Source organism: Aptenodytes patagonicus, chromosome 3 (assembly GCF_965638725.1).
Source record: "Aptenodytes patagonicus chromosome 3, bAptPat1.pri.cur, whole genome shotgun sequence".
NCBI classification, from domain to species: domain Eukaryota; kingdom Metazoa; phylum Chordata; class Aves; order Sphenisciformes; family Spheniscidae; genus Aptenodytes; species Aptenodytes patagonicus.
The window spans coordinates 18,397,019-18,412,490 of NC_134951.1; the positions used below are offsets into that span (position 1 = coordinate 18,397,019).

The window sequence follows — 15,472 nt, forward strand, 5'->3', positions numbered from 1 at the left end:
AGATTTGGTTTTATGTTATTAATTAAGTATTAGCAATTCATGCCCTAGCTGAGATGAGGGACTTTGCAGGAGAAGTATTAAAATGCTAAAACTTGTAGAAAGAAAAAAGTCAAATTTCATTATCCAGAGGAGAAAGGGGTTTTTGTTAGCTACTTTCAAGAGAAAAAAAGGTTGTGCTAACATCTGAAGATTAACTAATATAAAGCCTATTGTGTATTCCTTGCACTTTATAAAGGAAGCAGAAAAGGCATAAGCAATTATAACACCGCACACACAAAAAGAACAAAAACATGTGCTCAATACTTATATGGAATATTTCAAATTATGAAAGTTTCAGAATGTCATTAGTATTTAGGAGCCTATACGTCATTTCAAATTACTTGGCCCCTAGAAATCCAAGCCATTTTTAAGTGTTGTTCAGGTATCAAAACATGGTGGTTTGTTCCCTGTCTGCATGCTCAGGTGCTTAAATACTTTTTGAAGTTGGTCCCCAAATTGGGAAATTAAGTTTTGAAAATGCAATGAATTTCCTATGCTACTGGAATACTTTGTAATACTTGTAATATGACCATCCTTGGAGATATTCAAAAGCCATCTGGACATGGTCCTGGACAACTGGCTCTAGGTGACCCTGCTTTTGCAGGGGGGTTGGACCAGATGACCCCAGAGGTCCCTTCCAATCCCAACTGTTCTGCGATTCTGGACCCAATAGCACCACAACACCACTAGGAATTTCAGGTATGAAAAGGGAGAAATACAAAAATATTTTTACATGAAAATTCAGAATTAAGACCCTACTCTGCTATTAATGGATATGGCTTATTTAATGTACAAGTTTAGTTCCACTGAAGACAAGCCAGTGCGTAAACTGTTCCAAAATTAAAGCCATCGACTGGAGCTGTTTCACAAACATGAGAAGATGATATAAGGTGCCTCTCTTTGTAAAGGCAATTTTCCTAGCTCATGTTAGTTCTGCTTCACGATCAGCAGATCTAAATATTCCTGATGTATTGAAACAAACTGTTGACTCCATTAAGAAAAAGATATCACATCTGGCTAATAGTAATTTCATCATCACCACACAGTCATATGTTTTATACCTTATATTAAAGAGGAAAAAGACAACAAACTATAATTTAAGGAACTAATATTTAAGCTACTACATTTTTCTACAGAACTTCATTTCACAGTGTCTTCACACCAATAGTAAAAAGCAGTGTTATTGAAATCATTATGAACATCATGCTCACACAGATATGTGTACAGAAAAATAATAACGTATTGATACAAACCTGCAGCTTTTCATCCACATCATCATCACTTTCGTCCAGATCTTCATGGAGTAACCGCCATTCATATTCTACATGAACATGAGAATTAAATCTTCCGGACAGTGCTTGAGTAAGCTAAGGAAAGAAAGATGACTGTTGACACCTATGTTATGTGCAGTACTTATTTTAAAACAACATATTTTAAAACAAACAAAAACCACATATAGAAGGAACCTTGGTTTCTAAGTACAAATATTACTTTTATTTTAAAAACAGATCTCAGTAATCTGGAAAGGTACTGCACTGGGGTAAGTTTAAAGAATTAAGCTCTGTGACCAAACACAACACAAATAAATCAAAAGCAACTAGGCTTTTCATTAGCCGTTGTAGGTCCATTCTCCATTGCAGGTCTATTCTCCATTTTCTGACAAGAAGCACCACATCCTATTTGCTTTGATTTAGAAATTGCAAGTCAAAGAAATTAACTGCAATGACAGTTTTTTTTGACTCAGACTCACTTATCAAGAAGCCTTGACCCCACTAATCCATTTTTCTTGCTTACTGAAAGTAGTGATGGTAGCCAACTTCATAGAATCATAGAATCATTAAGGTTGGAAAAGACCTTTAAGATCATCGAGTCCAACCGTCAACCCAACACCACCAGGCCCACTAAACCATGTCCCTAAGTGCCTCATCTACATGTCTTTTAAATACCTCCAGGGATGGTGACTCAACCACTTCCCTGGGCAGCCTGTTCCAATGTTTAACCACTCTTTCAGTAAAGACATTTTTCCTTATGTCCAATCTAAACCTCCCCTGGCGCAACTTGAAGCCATTTCCTCTCATCCTATCGCTTCTTACTTGGGAGAAGAGACCAACACCCACCTCGCTACAACCTCCTTTCAGGTAGTTGTAGAGAGCGATGAGGTCTCCCCTCAGCCTCCTTTTCTCCAGGCTAAACAACCCCAGTTCCCTCAGCCGCTCCTCAGAAGACTTGTTCTCCAGGCCCCTCACCAGCCTCGTTGCCCTTCTCTGGACACACTCCAGCACCTCGACGTCCTTCTTGTAGTGAGGGGCCCAAAACTGAACACAGTATTCGAGGTGTGGCCTCACCAGAGCTGAGGACAGGGGCACGATCACTTCCCTACTCCTGCTGGCCACACTATTTCTGATGCAGGCCAGGATGCCATTGGCCTTCTTGGCCACCTGGGCACACTGTCGGCTCATGTTCAGCCGGCTGTTGACCAGAACCCCCAGGGTCCTTTTCCAACAGGCAGCTTTCCAGCCACTCTTCCCCAGGCCTGTAGCGCTGCATGGGGTTGTTGTGGCCAAAGTGCAGGACCCGGCACTTGGCCTTGTTGAATTTCATACAGTTGGCCTCGGCCCATCGATCCAGCCTGTCCAGGTCCCTCTGCAGAGCCTTCCTACCCTCGAGCAGATCAACACTCCCGCCCAACTTGGTGTCGTCTGCAAACTTACTGAGGGTGCACTCAATCCCCTCGTCCAGATCATTGATAAAGATATTGAACAAGACCGGCCCCAGTACTGAGCCCTGGGGAACACCGCTCGTGACCGGCCGCCAACTAGATTTAACTCCATTCACCACAACTCTCTGGGCCCGGCCGTCCAGCCAGTTTTTTACCCAGCGAAGAGTACACCTGTCTAAGCCGTGAGCCGCCAGCTTCTCTAGGAGAATGCTGTGGGAGACAGTGTCAAAGGCCTTACTGAAGTCCAGGTAGACCACATCCACAGCCTTTCCCTCATCCACTAGGCGGGTCACCTGGTCATAGGAGGAGATCTCTTCATAGAATCACAGAATGGTTTGAGTTGGAAGGGACCTTTAAAAACCACCTAATCCACTCCCCCCTGCCACGGGCAGGGACATCTTTCACTAGATCAGGTTGCTCTAAGTCCCATCCAACCTGACATTGAGCACTTCCAATGACGGGGCATCCACAACTTCTCTGGGCAACAAGAGAATGGCCTTCATCCATGGCCTTCACCCATAAAATGTACTTTAGTGATTACATTTCAACGGGATGTCAGACACTTGTGGATCTAGGACTAATAGCTCAAACAGAATCATCCCCTGGCCGCAAGAAGTTTAGCATTTCCAAAGCATCTAAAAAGAAATATAATTTTCTTCTTAAAAGCATGTAACTTGATATAAGCATGTAACTATTTCTAAGTATACAACTATTCCGGTTGGAATATATTCATTGAATTTTCAACTGTAAACTGTTAAATATTCAGACATGATTCTGCTTATAAATGCACAACACACAGAAAGATGCAACACTTACCAACTCTTCACAGTGAGTATGTTTTAAGCGTTTAGCTATATCAAGTGGCGTCTCTCCTGATTCATTAGCTATATTACAGCAAGAAAAGAAAGTTATGATGATAGGTGTCACTATTAACGTGTCCATTACTAAAGATAAAGACAAACCTGCAGGTACATAGTGAAGTACTAGACCAACACACTCTAAAATTCAGCTCTTTCCTTCATATGTAGGTCCACCTCATACCAACCCTCTGAACATGACAAGCAGTAGCAACTCAACAAGCCATATATATGGAATGATAGCCATGAAATGGCAGTATATAACTCAGCAACAAGATATCAGTTGAAAATCTTGGTACTTATCTAAATTTGTTTAAAAAGCAAGTGTAATGTATAAGTCAATTTTAAACTTGAAATAAACAGTGAATATTGATTTTTTTTATAATGAAGATCATATTCACAGAATTATGATAAACAATTGAGGAGAAAATGCACTTATTCCACCTTCACTGTTTCTTATCTGAAGCAGTGGCAAATATTAAATTGAAGTACACATTACCCTTTTACCTATTTCAATAGAAGCCTTCCCTCTCAGCAGCAGTTTGAGGCACTCAACGTTGTCCGTCAGACAGCAGTAATGCAGGGCTGTGCTACCTTTACATGTTTGCTTATCTAGATTGCCACTATTAGAGTACAAGAAAGAAGAAGAAAGCTGATTAAACTTAGTTTCCTACGCTGTATTAATAAACTTCTCTCATTACAAGATTTTAAAAGAATAAAATTACATTTGCAAATACTAGAATTAGTTTTAGTATTTGTATTCATTTAGTATTTGTATTATTTGACATAAAAGCAGTATCAATAACATTTTAATAGCTTTCCGTACACTTACCTGTTCTGCACTAAAAAGTCAACTATATGAAGGGATGTTCGATCAACTGACCTAACAGCAAGGTGAAGTGCTGTTTCGTCTTGCTCCTAAGAATAGAATAAAAGAACACATTTGTTTCTTCTGATCTACAGAGAAGCAGAAATCTTATTAAGACATAAATTAGATCGATTAAAACATTTAATTTCAAAATATTCAGACATGCTACCATTAAAACATCTCTTGTGAAGACATTTATTGCTTCCCTTTTGTTCCTTTAAAGTAAACAAACAAATGGGTTGAAAATAAATGGATTACTGAATGATTTGATGTTTGATGTTTTAATACATTTAAAATATGATAGTATTTGGAAAGAATTTTAGATTAAACTGTTTAATATCTTCTTTTGTTATTGTTAAGTTGCATCACCAAAAGGACAAGTGTTCAGAACAGTGTTTCAAATCTTATTTTTAAATAAGAAAAAATAGTCCTTTTTAATTAATGAAAGCATATTGCACATATAACAATTTGTCTAATAAAATTTACAACACTTACATGGCCATTGGCCAGTGGAATTTTTTCTGTGAGATCCACACCGTCAGCATATACTTGGACTAATCCAAGAATGTCTCTTGATTTGACTGCTTCACAAAGAGCATGTAATTTAGCCGCATTGTCAGCATGCTTTTTCCTTGCATATTTCCTCTCAATATACTTGGCAGTAATATAATCTTTTCTTGCATTCCTGAAATTGAATATAATTTACTTCTATAACTTTTAGCAGAAGATACACATTAGAATTTCCATAAATACATGCAAGTCATTTGAAATAAAATCTGGGAAAGACTATTTCTCATTAATTATGATAATTTTTCTTTTTAAATATGCATGTAAGACATGCAGTCTTGTATTTCCAGTATGAAATGTAGCTACAGAAGATTAATCAAATATCCAATACGAAGACAGACCATGAATTTTCCCCTCTGAACTCTGCTGTGAAGTTGAGATCAAGATTACCCAGCTCTACATACAGAAGATACATCAAAGCTTCATAATGCTGGTTTGCTAACAGCAGCCTGGCAGGTTTCCATTTACCTGACTTGTACTCTTACACATGCTGGAAAGGGATGGAAGGCATGGGATACAAAAATCTGTCTTATGCCTCAGCACAGACTGTCCAGGCCTTGGATCTGTATTCACAGAAGTAAGTATGTTCTGTAAAGCAACTCTTCATGACAACTGTGACAGGGAGGATGTAGTGGAGTTTTTAGTTTCGCCTCTAAACTGAGGTGAAAACTTAGTACACTTGAATCAGCACATGAGTTATCATTTTTGCTGTTGAGATGCAACTAACAAATGACTACTCCTCTTCCCATCACAGCAGGACAGGAGCTTGCACACCTCCCAAAGGCATAACACCTTACCAGCTCTTGGGATGTACACAACATTGCACGGAAGACATTTAGCAAAGCCATACTTTATCATCTAGATACCATATAATGGGCAAAAAGAAAAAAATCCAAATAATAATAAATTGAATCAATGGATAGCTCTTGTTCCTAAAGCATATGACAGTATTCCTTCATAGTTTTTAAAAAGTGTTTGTCTTCAGGCTCACATTTAAAAAAACCCAAATTTGATATGTAGATGTATCAAACTAAATGATTTTTTTTTAAATACCATTTTTTAGAAGTCTTCTTATGCTATTGATTTAGCATTCAGTAAAATTATTAGTAACTTTAATTATTAATATTAATATTCTGTATTAATATTGATAGCGGTAGTCAAAAATAATTTAAACTGCATGGTTTAACATTGATTCTGTCAGAATGGTGAAAGTCCAGATAATGTAAAATCAGCTTCATCCAAAGCCAATTCTTCTGGGTTTGTTTCTGTGTCATTTACTAGCTCTTTTACGGCAGAGTAGTATCCGGCCAAGTAGGCAGCTGTCCTTGCTGTGTCTCTGCCATCACAGTTCAGTGTTTTCGAGGAATTCAATTAAATGTTCTGTCTTTATTCCACATAGTTATGGACTTAAGTCCTAGGTGTAGTTTCTAAACACTAGGTGTTCAGTATCTTTCAGGTAAAACGTGTACCTTAATTCAATTTCTATTTTGTATTTAAATGGCACAAAATTAATAGCTTTGTTTTTAATCCCTACCCTTGTGTGTCTTTAAATTCTCAACAAGTCATGTTTGATTTGTTTCTGTCCCACAAATCATGATTCAGAGAGTTGGTAAACTAATCCTTACTATTACGGAAGGTACAATCAGATAAAGTTCAATAAAACAGACATGCAAAGCATCAGAAAAAAGGTTTACTCCTTGGCTATAAGGCTATATATGACATACATCTTCCATGGCCTGCTGATGCAAACCATAATGGCACAACCCATTAGCAATATTAAATTAAATGCCTGTCTTTTTCAGAAGTACTGGCTCTTTACTTACATATCGCTGCTTGGATTAGGTTTGACCATCTCATCAACTGGCAGACAGAATTCCATAATCTCATTAAACCCAGCATTCCCAATATTCTTTGCAAGCTGTTAAAAAAAAGATCCACAGCTCACTTAATAAACATGTTCAGTTATTGGCCACACACATACTAGTCGGAGGACAAGGGAAAAGGGGAGCTGGGACTTTTTGTTTCTGATTCCTAGTTCTGCTACTATGTCAGTGATCGTGAACAGATTAGGTAGCTTTTGGATGTCAGTTTTCAGCTGCAATTTAATACACAAACAAGTAACTGCAGAATAATCCATCAAGACACCAGTTCATACAATAAAAGCAAAATATTTTGTGCTGGGTAAGAACTCACATATGAACTGTCACAGAGCAGCTGATATGTGGTAATGTCTTCGTGTAGCAAAGCTGAATACATTTTCTTCCTTTGAGGATTAAAGTTCTCTTCTAAAATAATGCTAAATAATTAATGGGATAAGTATTTGTGAAGTCCTTAAATTTTTAATCTGAGAGGCACATTCATATGTCAAACAGCTGTGTTCTTTTAAAAAGCAACCAAGGGTAAAAATACTTGGAAACACAAAAAATATGAAGCCTCTACTAATTTGAATTCTAAGATCAGGCAAAGTTTACAGTAAGACACTATGTTCCAGGAGGTTCCCTTAAACTTGAAGGATTACACTTTCTTAAATAACGTTTATCCAGAGGCAACTTTCAAGATTGGAATAACATATCATTAAAGTGACAAAAATATACTTGTGTTGGAAGTATTTTATAGTACTATTTTTAAGTTAATAAAAGCAATTTGATCACCAAAAGTTCAGATGTTCCCAGCACATCTAATGTAAGTGATTGCATTCTGGAATAGTGAACACCAAGTTCTCTATGGATTCCTGAGCATTCAATGCAAGTTAGAATTCCCAAATTTGTTGAAAGCCAGGTAGGATCTGAAACAGAAAGCACCCACAGAATTAAAATTTATTCAGGTAATTATTTCATTCTAGAAAATGTAGTATACAGAAATGAAATTCTGTAAAATAAGATTCCTGTACATGAATTATCAGGTTTTTTAATTTATGTCTTTACATTTACTCTATTGGGAAACACAAACCAGGATTTTTTTAATGGCGAAAGATGTGAAGATGCAAATTTTTTTTTGTAAAGGACATCACTCTCCAAGGGAGCTGCTCAAACAGTCCAGTTTGTCATTCGTCACACGGCTTTCAGGAACTGCATTTTTCCACCACCAGTATAATGGTGTCACATTCTCAATTGGGAGTATAGGTGCAGTTCAAACTGAAATAACAATGCCTACAGGTTGGGTTTTTTTTTTATTTCAAGTACAGACTTCAGACTAAGTGAAGCAGCAGTGATTCTGAAGTATACATACAGCACCGCACTACAATGGATTCTCATGCAACTACTTCAAAGATACTAAGGCTCATCCCTCTCCTTTCATTACGCTTGCTTTTCTTTTCTCCTGGTATTTTGCATTCTTGCTATAACATTCCCTCATCTTCCAGACAAATAATTAATTTCTGAAGATTTAGACAGCTTAGAAATTCATTTATTTGATAAAGGTTTGGTAATAGCTATTTAGAATCTTCTCCTTTAAAGACAGCAGGATTGACTCTTCCCATAGTTTTATACAGTATCTATTGCTGGAAGTTACCATCAACTTATAAAGTGCATACAGCTTCAGATCTGATGTTTTCAGCTACAGTTTCAGATCAAAAAACCCTAAATCCTGTGATGCCTCTGTAACATAAAAGAACACAGGAAACAGCAGGATTTAAAAAATAATTTTAAGAGGATTAAAGTAGAAAATAATCATCGATCAACAAAACCAACACTGCAAACCATAGTCAGCAGGTGCACTCTTTTCCAAATGAGCACAGTCTTAGACATATTCCCTGGCTCACTCTCAAAGTCAAACATAAAAAGTAAATTTAAAAAAAAAAAAAAAGAAGAGAAAAAGAAAAGAGGTATATTAGGAAAATGCTTTAAGTATCTTACTGCTGTCCAGTTTTACCTAAATCTTACGTAAAATATGGGCTAATAAAATAAGTTCAATTGATTTATATAAGCAAAAGTTACAATTAGCAAAATACATGGGAGAAAAATAAGCTTCTTTGTAACTCTTCTCCCCGCTGACAATATGCATATAGCAAATCAACCTTACTAAAGTAGCGCGATTAAATTGTTAGCATATTCTACTATGTGTATAATCTTTGTGACATAAGCAGTAAAAGTGAAAGCATAAAACATCAGCTTAAATACTCTCATGAGACATACAAGTTTTACCAATTAGAAATATGCTTAATTGAGTCACCTTGTGCTCCACAGTCACAACACACATCATTTCCAGTCATCCTCTGGACTTCAGATATAATTTCTTTTGTCAGTTCCTGGACAATATTATTTTCTCCTGTGTTATCATCTCCTTTGAATGCATTATTTAAAGCTTCCTCTTTGCTGTTTTGTAGCACAGATGTCCATCTAAAATGGCAGTAATATTTTGCTATTAATGTTTCAGCACTTCTAAAGTTCAAGATAATGTCTCAGTAGAACACCAGTATCAGAAATAAAATTAGCAAAGTAACTCACATTTGACATTCCTGTTCATCTTCTGCTTGAAAGTGGTACGTCCTGTCGTCTGCACAATAAATAATTCACATACTGATTAAAAAAAATGATTGAAAAACTGATTTTGCAGAAATTTCTCAGAAAAATCTAAAATTAATTGACATCTGACTCCTGAGGTCTCTAGTCTCATCACTGAAGTGTTGAGAGGCAAAAAGTCTATTTAGCAAGTTTCACTTACGGTACCTACAGTTCATCTATGTTTATACCTATGTTTACACAAGGTGGCTTGTTGCTCTTTAAACAGAAACTGTTTTCTTCAGTGCTGTGCTTCTATCACATAAGCAGCAGGAGAGCATAGTCATTTTTCCATGTTCTAGATATAACCTCAGTAATCACAAGTCTAAAGTTCTGCTAGGGGTGGTGGGGTGTGTGACTAAAATATAGAGTCCATATTTGAGTTTATCTGTGTATATAAGAAAAATTCAAAGTTTCCAAATGAGCTCTTAAAACCACAGTAATCAAAAATGACAAAACAAATTTGACAGACACAAAGTCCAAACTACAATCAGGATAAGCCACAAGCTGTTTCAATTAAATCAAGCTAAAAAAATTCAATTTACTACAACTTCCATAATTCTAAGCATTGTTATCATAGTATACTATTAAAGAAAAAAGCATAATACATTTTAAGCCTATGAAACAAATGAGATATGATACAGTTTGGTGATTGAGCTGGAGTTAAAATTAGTATAGTTGATGAGAAGAACAGAGGTAAAGCTCCTGGCAAAAAGATATTCTAGGTTGAAAATTCCTAAGGTTTGAAAAATATTCGGGCAGAAAGGTATTAAAAGATAGTTTCAAACATGGAAATTAAGAGAGTAAGGATACATGAAAGGACAGAAAGGAAAGTGCTAGATAAAGAATAAGAGATTTTATCTTGCCATGACACAGCAATTTGCAGTTTTTAAAAAACAAGGAATGTTTTTAAACTCTTTAGTAAAACAAAGTGAAAAAGTGATCTGGAGAAGGCTAAGAGGCCAGTTATGCCTTGTTGTATATATGATGGGACAAATGATAATGTTGTGATAAGCTGATATTGGACAAAATGTGACATGGTAATCAACAAAGAAAGGAAGTGCAAAAGTAAACAGGGAAGACCACTTGCTTGTGCAGAAATGGAAAAGCTGTATCTTGCATACATGAGTACTAGTCTATTAATGTTAGTAGCATACCGTACATTTACAAATAGAGAAGAACTTTATGCTCTGACAAAGAGACAAATGAGGAATAGATTTATATTCTTCTCCCCAAATAATTTGAGATATATATTTTAGTAATGTATTTTTATTGAGCCCATAAATATAATACTAAAATGTCCCACTGAGAAAACAAAGGAAACATTCTACTATACAATTTCGTATCATCCCATTCAGTTCCCCAAATTATTCTGTTTTGGTGTTTTTAACATGCACTCTATTTATCTCACCTTTATATCTACTATGAGATAATAAAGCTAAAAAAGCTTTCAGTATTTTCTTCACAGTTACATAGCAACGACTACACTTAAATTTTAAGAAGTTTTGTCATGTTTTAAAAGCTTCTTCTGATCTTGTACAAAGTCGTAACTTTCCAAAATGATCAGCTGTGACATTTTCAATATAAAGAGTGATGTCACAGCAAAAATATTCTCTTCTATAAGGCAGCACAAAATTATATAGAATGAAGGAGTAAAGATAGCTTTAAAAACAAGTGGTTTTCCAAAGAAACAGGTACAGTTAGTTGCATTATGCTAAAATAAGTGAAATGTTAAATCGTCATAGGAAGGACATTTTATAAAGGGAAAGCATTCTACAATTGTGCAAATGTTTAAGTGGATTATTGACACATCTACAGAAATAATGCAAAACCCTTTGATATTAGCTGCAAGCAAAAAGACCTAAACAACAAACCTACGTGATATGAGGTCAAAACATTTTTTCTCCTCTGGGTTTGTTTTCACTTGGCAGGTTAACAGATTGAGCTTTGCTGGAGGTCGGTTAGCCTATTTGAAGATAAAGCATACACATTTTAGCATATTGATAATGACTGAGCCCTGCAGCCCAAAAACATAGGATAACATCCCACTGGCCAAAAAGACTTGACAAATGGCTATTCCTTTAATTTTTAAGGTACTCAGGTTTTGATTTATGTTTTCTTCTGCATCATGGTTTGTAAACTACATTTTCTTATATTTGGCTATTTTGTTCACTGATAACTGTATAGTCACTAGAATTTTGAAAGGGAAGAGGGTTAAAATCACTTTAATTATCACTACTCTGATCACCTTACCAGTAACACTTATCTGAAGAAATCAGGTATGACAAAGAGACAGATTAATTTTACCTAAGTTTAATCCTCTAACATTTAGAAATTTAGTTTTAAAAAATTAGTTGTCTAGGTTTTCAATAATCAAATAATTCGACTCCTGCTAATGTCTTTAAAGAGAGCCTAGATAACAAGTTTAGAACAAATGCTCAATTTTTAAATCACTAAAGGGACACATTGAAGGAAAATAAGAAGATTGCACACAGAAGTCTTGCAACAAACGTATGCAAAACTAAACTGAGATAGTTCATTACCAAAAAATGCAGTGAAACAAAATATATTCTATAACAATATATGTTTTCTAGTCAAGTTCCTCTCAGCTATTTCAGTTCCTTATTAAATAAAAAGCAGCAATGTTTTACTAAAAACAAAATGCACAAGCAAGCTTCACTTTGGAAAAATCTCATAAAGGCTACAAAGACTTTTCAAATAGCATCTCTGCGCTAATCTCTTCTTTCCCTTAACCCACCTGTCCTACAGACCTGGGTTAGGACCTAGTTAAGATGTTAAGTTTGCAACCTTGACTTGAGGAATGGCTTGCACTTGCTACAATGGATAACTAGTTTCACTCTTCTTTTAGAATAATGCAATCAGAAAGCAGATTTAACTAGAGAGGCTCTGCTCTAGACAATAATATCTGAAAAATAGTAATTTGTTTAAATCATTACGAAAGTACTATTGTAAAGACAGCAATATACATAAACACATTACCACACTTATTGTTGCATTCTAATAATTTTAATCTATCGAGTTGCTAAAACAAGATTTAATCATCTAAACAAGAACTATTATCAAATGAAGCCGAACTACCACATAATGTAATTAACTTGCAATGAATCATAAGAAACGTACATCTTCTCAATCTCTTCTAAATTTATTGATGAAAACATTTCATTCAAAAAAGAAGGGAGAATAAGTCTGAAGAGTACAGACTTCCTTGAAACAATCTGATAAAATGATGTAGCTGGTCAAAAAAGAACAACAGCATCATTATGTCTGAAGACCAGTAAAAAATCAAAACTATGAAGAAACATAAGATGGGTAACAATTACTTTTTTTCCCCGTTTTAAAAAAAAAAAAAAAAAAGCAGCATGGTGTACTTGAAAAACATAAGCAGCAGACATAAAGTCCTGTATGCTTTGAAACAACAAACCTGCAGGTCACTTGCTGGGCAATGTAAAACAAATTGTACCCAAGAGAGGTTTTGAAGGCAGCAAGATGACAATTAATTGACAACCACATTGTATTCTCTGCCTAGTAAATAGCTTTTCAAATTCCAGACATTCCTTTTAGTAGTAAAAGTGCACACAGGTTTCATTATTTTAGCCTATCAACAACAAGAGTTCTTTGTAACTAGAAGCATACGAGAAAACATCTTGAAAATGCCAGCTGGGGCCCATTTTCTTGGTTATATTTAAATATACTCAATAGCCATAGCACTAAAGTTTCCAGTGTTTACATTTTTAATGTGACTGTTTGTCCAAGAAGTGTCCAGAAGCTGCCTATAATGAAAATACAAAATAAAGCAAACAAAAATTAAACATAAGTATTTGGTAAACAAGCCACTGGGCAACTCATATATACCTTTCTCACAGGCTCTATGAGAATGTAAAAACACAAGTAAATTCAGGTTAAGAAAGAATCCACTTGCCCTGGGACTTTGGACCTGAAGCACATTCAGGACCTAACTAGTTTTCTGTAACTTATGAAATATGAAGCTGTAAATGGATCCACTAAAATGCTTCAGAGAGGTCTGAAGGACCAATATACACAAAACTCCTACCTCTGGATAGGAGAATGCAGCGTAAGAACTCCATATCAGGATCTGAGAACCCAAAGAAATGGCTGCAACAACCTAAAACACATCCTGGGCCAATGTGCTGATCTTGGAATCCAAACATATTCCAAAGCTTTTAACCAAGGACCTCCTAACCTGAAGTCACCATTAACAAGGGTATTAAAAAACCCTGACATCTTTGCATGTGGCTGATAGCACCACATTCATGCTTTTATCCTGTGGCCAAATAACAGCTCTCTCCACCTGCCTCCCCAACACGTGCCCGTTACTTGGTGGACAACACACTTCTCTCACACAGCAGGTGCTGCTTGGGCAGAAGTTAGAGTCTCAAGACAAAGGGAGGCAAGGCTGTATAAATTCCTTAGCCACACTAGGCTGTAGGTTGAACCAGATGTTTGGCAGGATTAGGAGACACTAGAAGTAGAAAATGGTAACAAACGCGTAATTGCTATTACACTATTTGTTTGAAACCTCTGGGTTTCATTTTCCTGCTAGAGTCTCTGATTAGACAATTAAATTTCAGACTACTAGTGAATTTTCAGACATCCATGGTAACACACCAACACCCTGAAAAGATGTGCTGCCACCTCTCATGCAATATGTGCAGACTTCAGCATCAAGTTGTGTTTCTTCCTGGAGAAACTGTAACCCTCCAACCACCAAAACTGACTTATATGTTCTGGCAACAAACAGTAAGTGTAGGAATCAAAAGTTTAGGCCTCTAAGACAATACCGAGGAGTGCCATGATACAGAGCTGATTTTTACAAAAGGCACGAGCAAATGTGTTCACTTACTTAACAGACTGGTTGGCTGATTTCATCATGCATTTTTTCTGGATATCACAGTGATCTACTTAAGAATCAAAATATTAAATCTGACTCTTTTGCCTTCAGAATGCCCTGTTAATCATAATGGTAGATTAAAGTTTCCAGCAGTAAAGAAAGAACAACAAAAAAAGATTCCTTGAAAATGAGTCTCTCATATTCCTTTTTTGCAGACAACTAGCAAATTCCATTTAAGCTCTTTAAACACAAACCAACTTTGAGGAATCTGAGGTTCCTCAAATATAAGTTTTTCCCTTGGGACCTGCTGATCTGCAAACCACTTAGGAATTCCTATTTACATGGTTCAATCTGCTTCTATCATTGTTTTTTCATCTACGTATATTAAATTACAGTCAGGTAGATGTCGGAAAATTTCCAACTGCTAATTACACAAAGGAGCAATGTCTGTTTTTCCATCAACCATTACCTTGCACGTTGCTCTATGAATGCTAATTTCTTTGAAGCTTTTAGTTGTCTAAAAGTATGACTTCTGCACATATGCCAATGCAGACACATGTATTCAGCGTTACAGCTGGGTGACTGACAGAGAACCAACCATATTGTCTCCCCATCCATATCAGGAGAGCACTTGGCAGGCAAGTTTAAGTCAGAATACAGCATCTGCAACTGCCTGAAGATAGCTGTTCCAGAAACTAACTGAAAAAATAGTCCCTCATAAAAAGAGGCTACATGACCAAAGAACAGAAATCCATGAATACTTAGCCTTTAAAGGAAAAGCATTTACAAATTTGTATTTGATAAAGCAAACAAAACTGACAACTGAATTTCTGAGAGATGGTTCATTTTGATGAACAGCTGGGAAGAGAGAATGATACAGGAGACATCAACCCTGAGAAAGCTTGGAAATCAATGTTGTTGCTTCAGAAGTCTCAGAAGACATTCAGTGCAGCCCAGAAAATTCTTAACGAACAGAAATCGCTTCTACCCATTTCAAAGTCTATGAAACAAGCATTATATTTTTACATAAAACTGCCATCAATACATAAGGGG

The 15,472-nt window shown here is 36.1% G+C and overlaps 1 protein-coding gene across 3 annotated transcripts in view; it reads right to left on the reverse strand.

Moving 5' to 3' along the window:
• Positions 1 to 15,472, reverse strand: part of ASAP2 (ArfGAP with SH3 domain, ankyrin repeat and PH domain 2) — a 95,230-nt gene that overhangs the window by 19,249 nt on the left and 60,509 nt on the right. For all 3 annotated transcript variants that reach the window (XM_076332813.1, XM_076332812.1, XM_076332811.1), the window contains exons 12-21: positions 11,428 to 11,515; positions 9,496 to 9,544; positions 9,221 to 9,387; positions 7,702 to 7,835; positions 6,874 to 6,968; positions 4,979 to 5,168; positions 4,448 to 4,533; positions 4,123 to 4,238; positions 3,575 to 3,642; positions 1,293 to 1,406 (exon numbers count right to left, since the gene is read on the reverse strand). In XM_076332813.1, the coding sequence (XP_076188928.1) occupies positions 1,293 to 1,406; positions 3,575 to 3,642; positions 4,123 to 4,238; positions 4,448 to 4,533; positions 4,979 to 5,168; positions 6,874 to 6,968; positions 7,702 to 7,835; positions 9,221 to 9,387; positions 9,496 to 9,544; positions 11,428 to 11,515 (1,107 nt within the window). The remainder of the gene's footprint in view (positions 1 to 1,292; positions 1,407 to 3,574; positions 3,643 to 4,122; positions 4,239 to 4,447; positions 4,534 to 4,978; positions 5,169 to 6,873; positions 6,969 to 7,701; positions 7,836 to 9,220; positions 9,388 to 9,495; positions 9,545 to 11,427; positions 11,516 to 15,472) is intronic.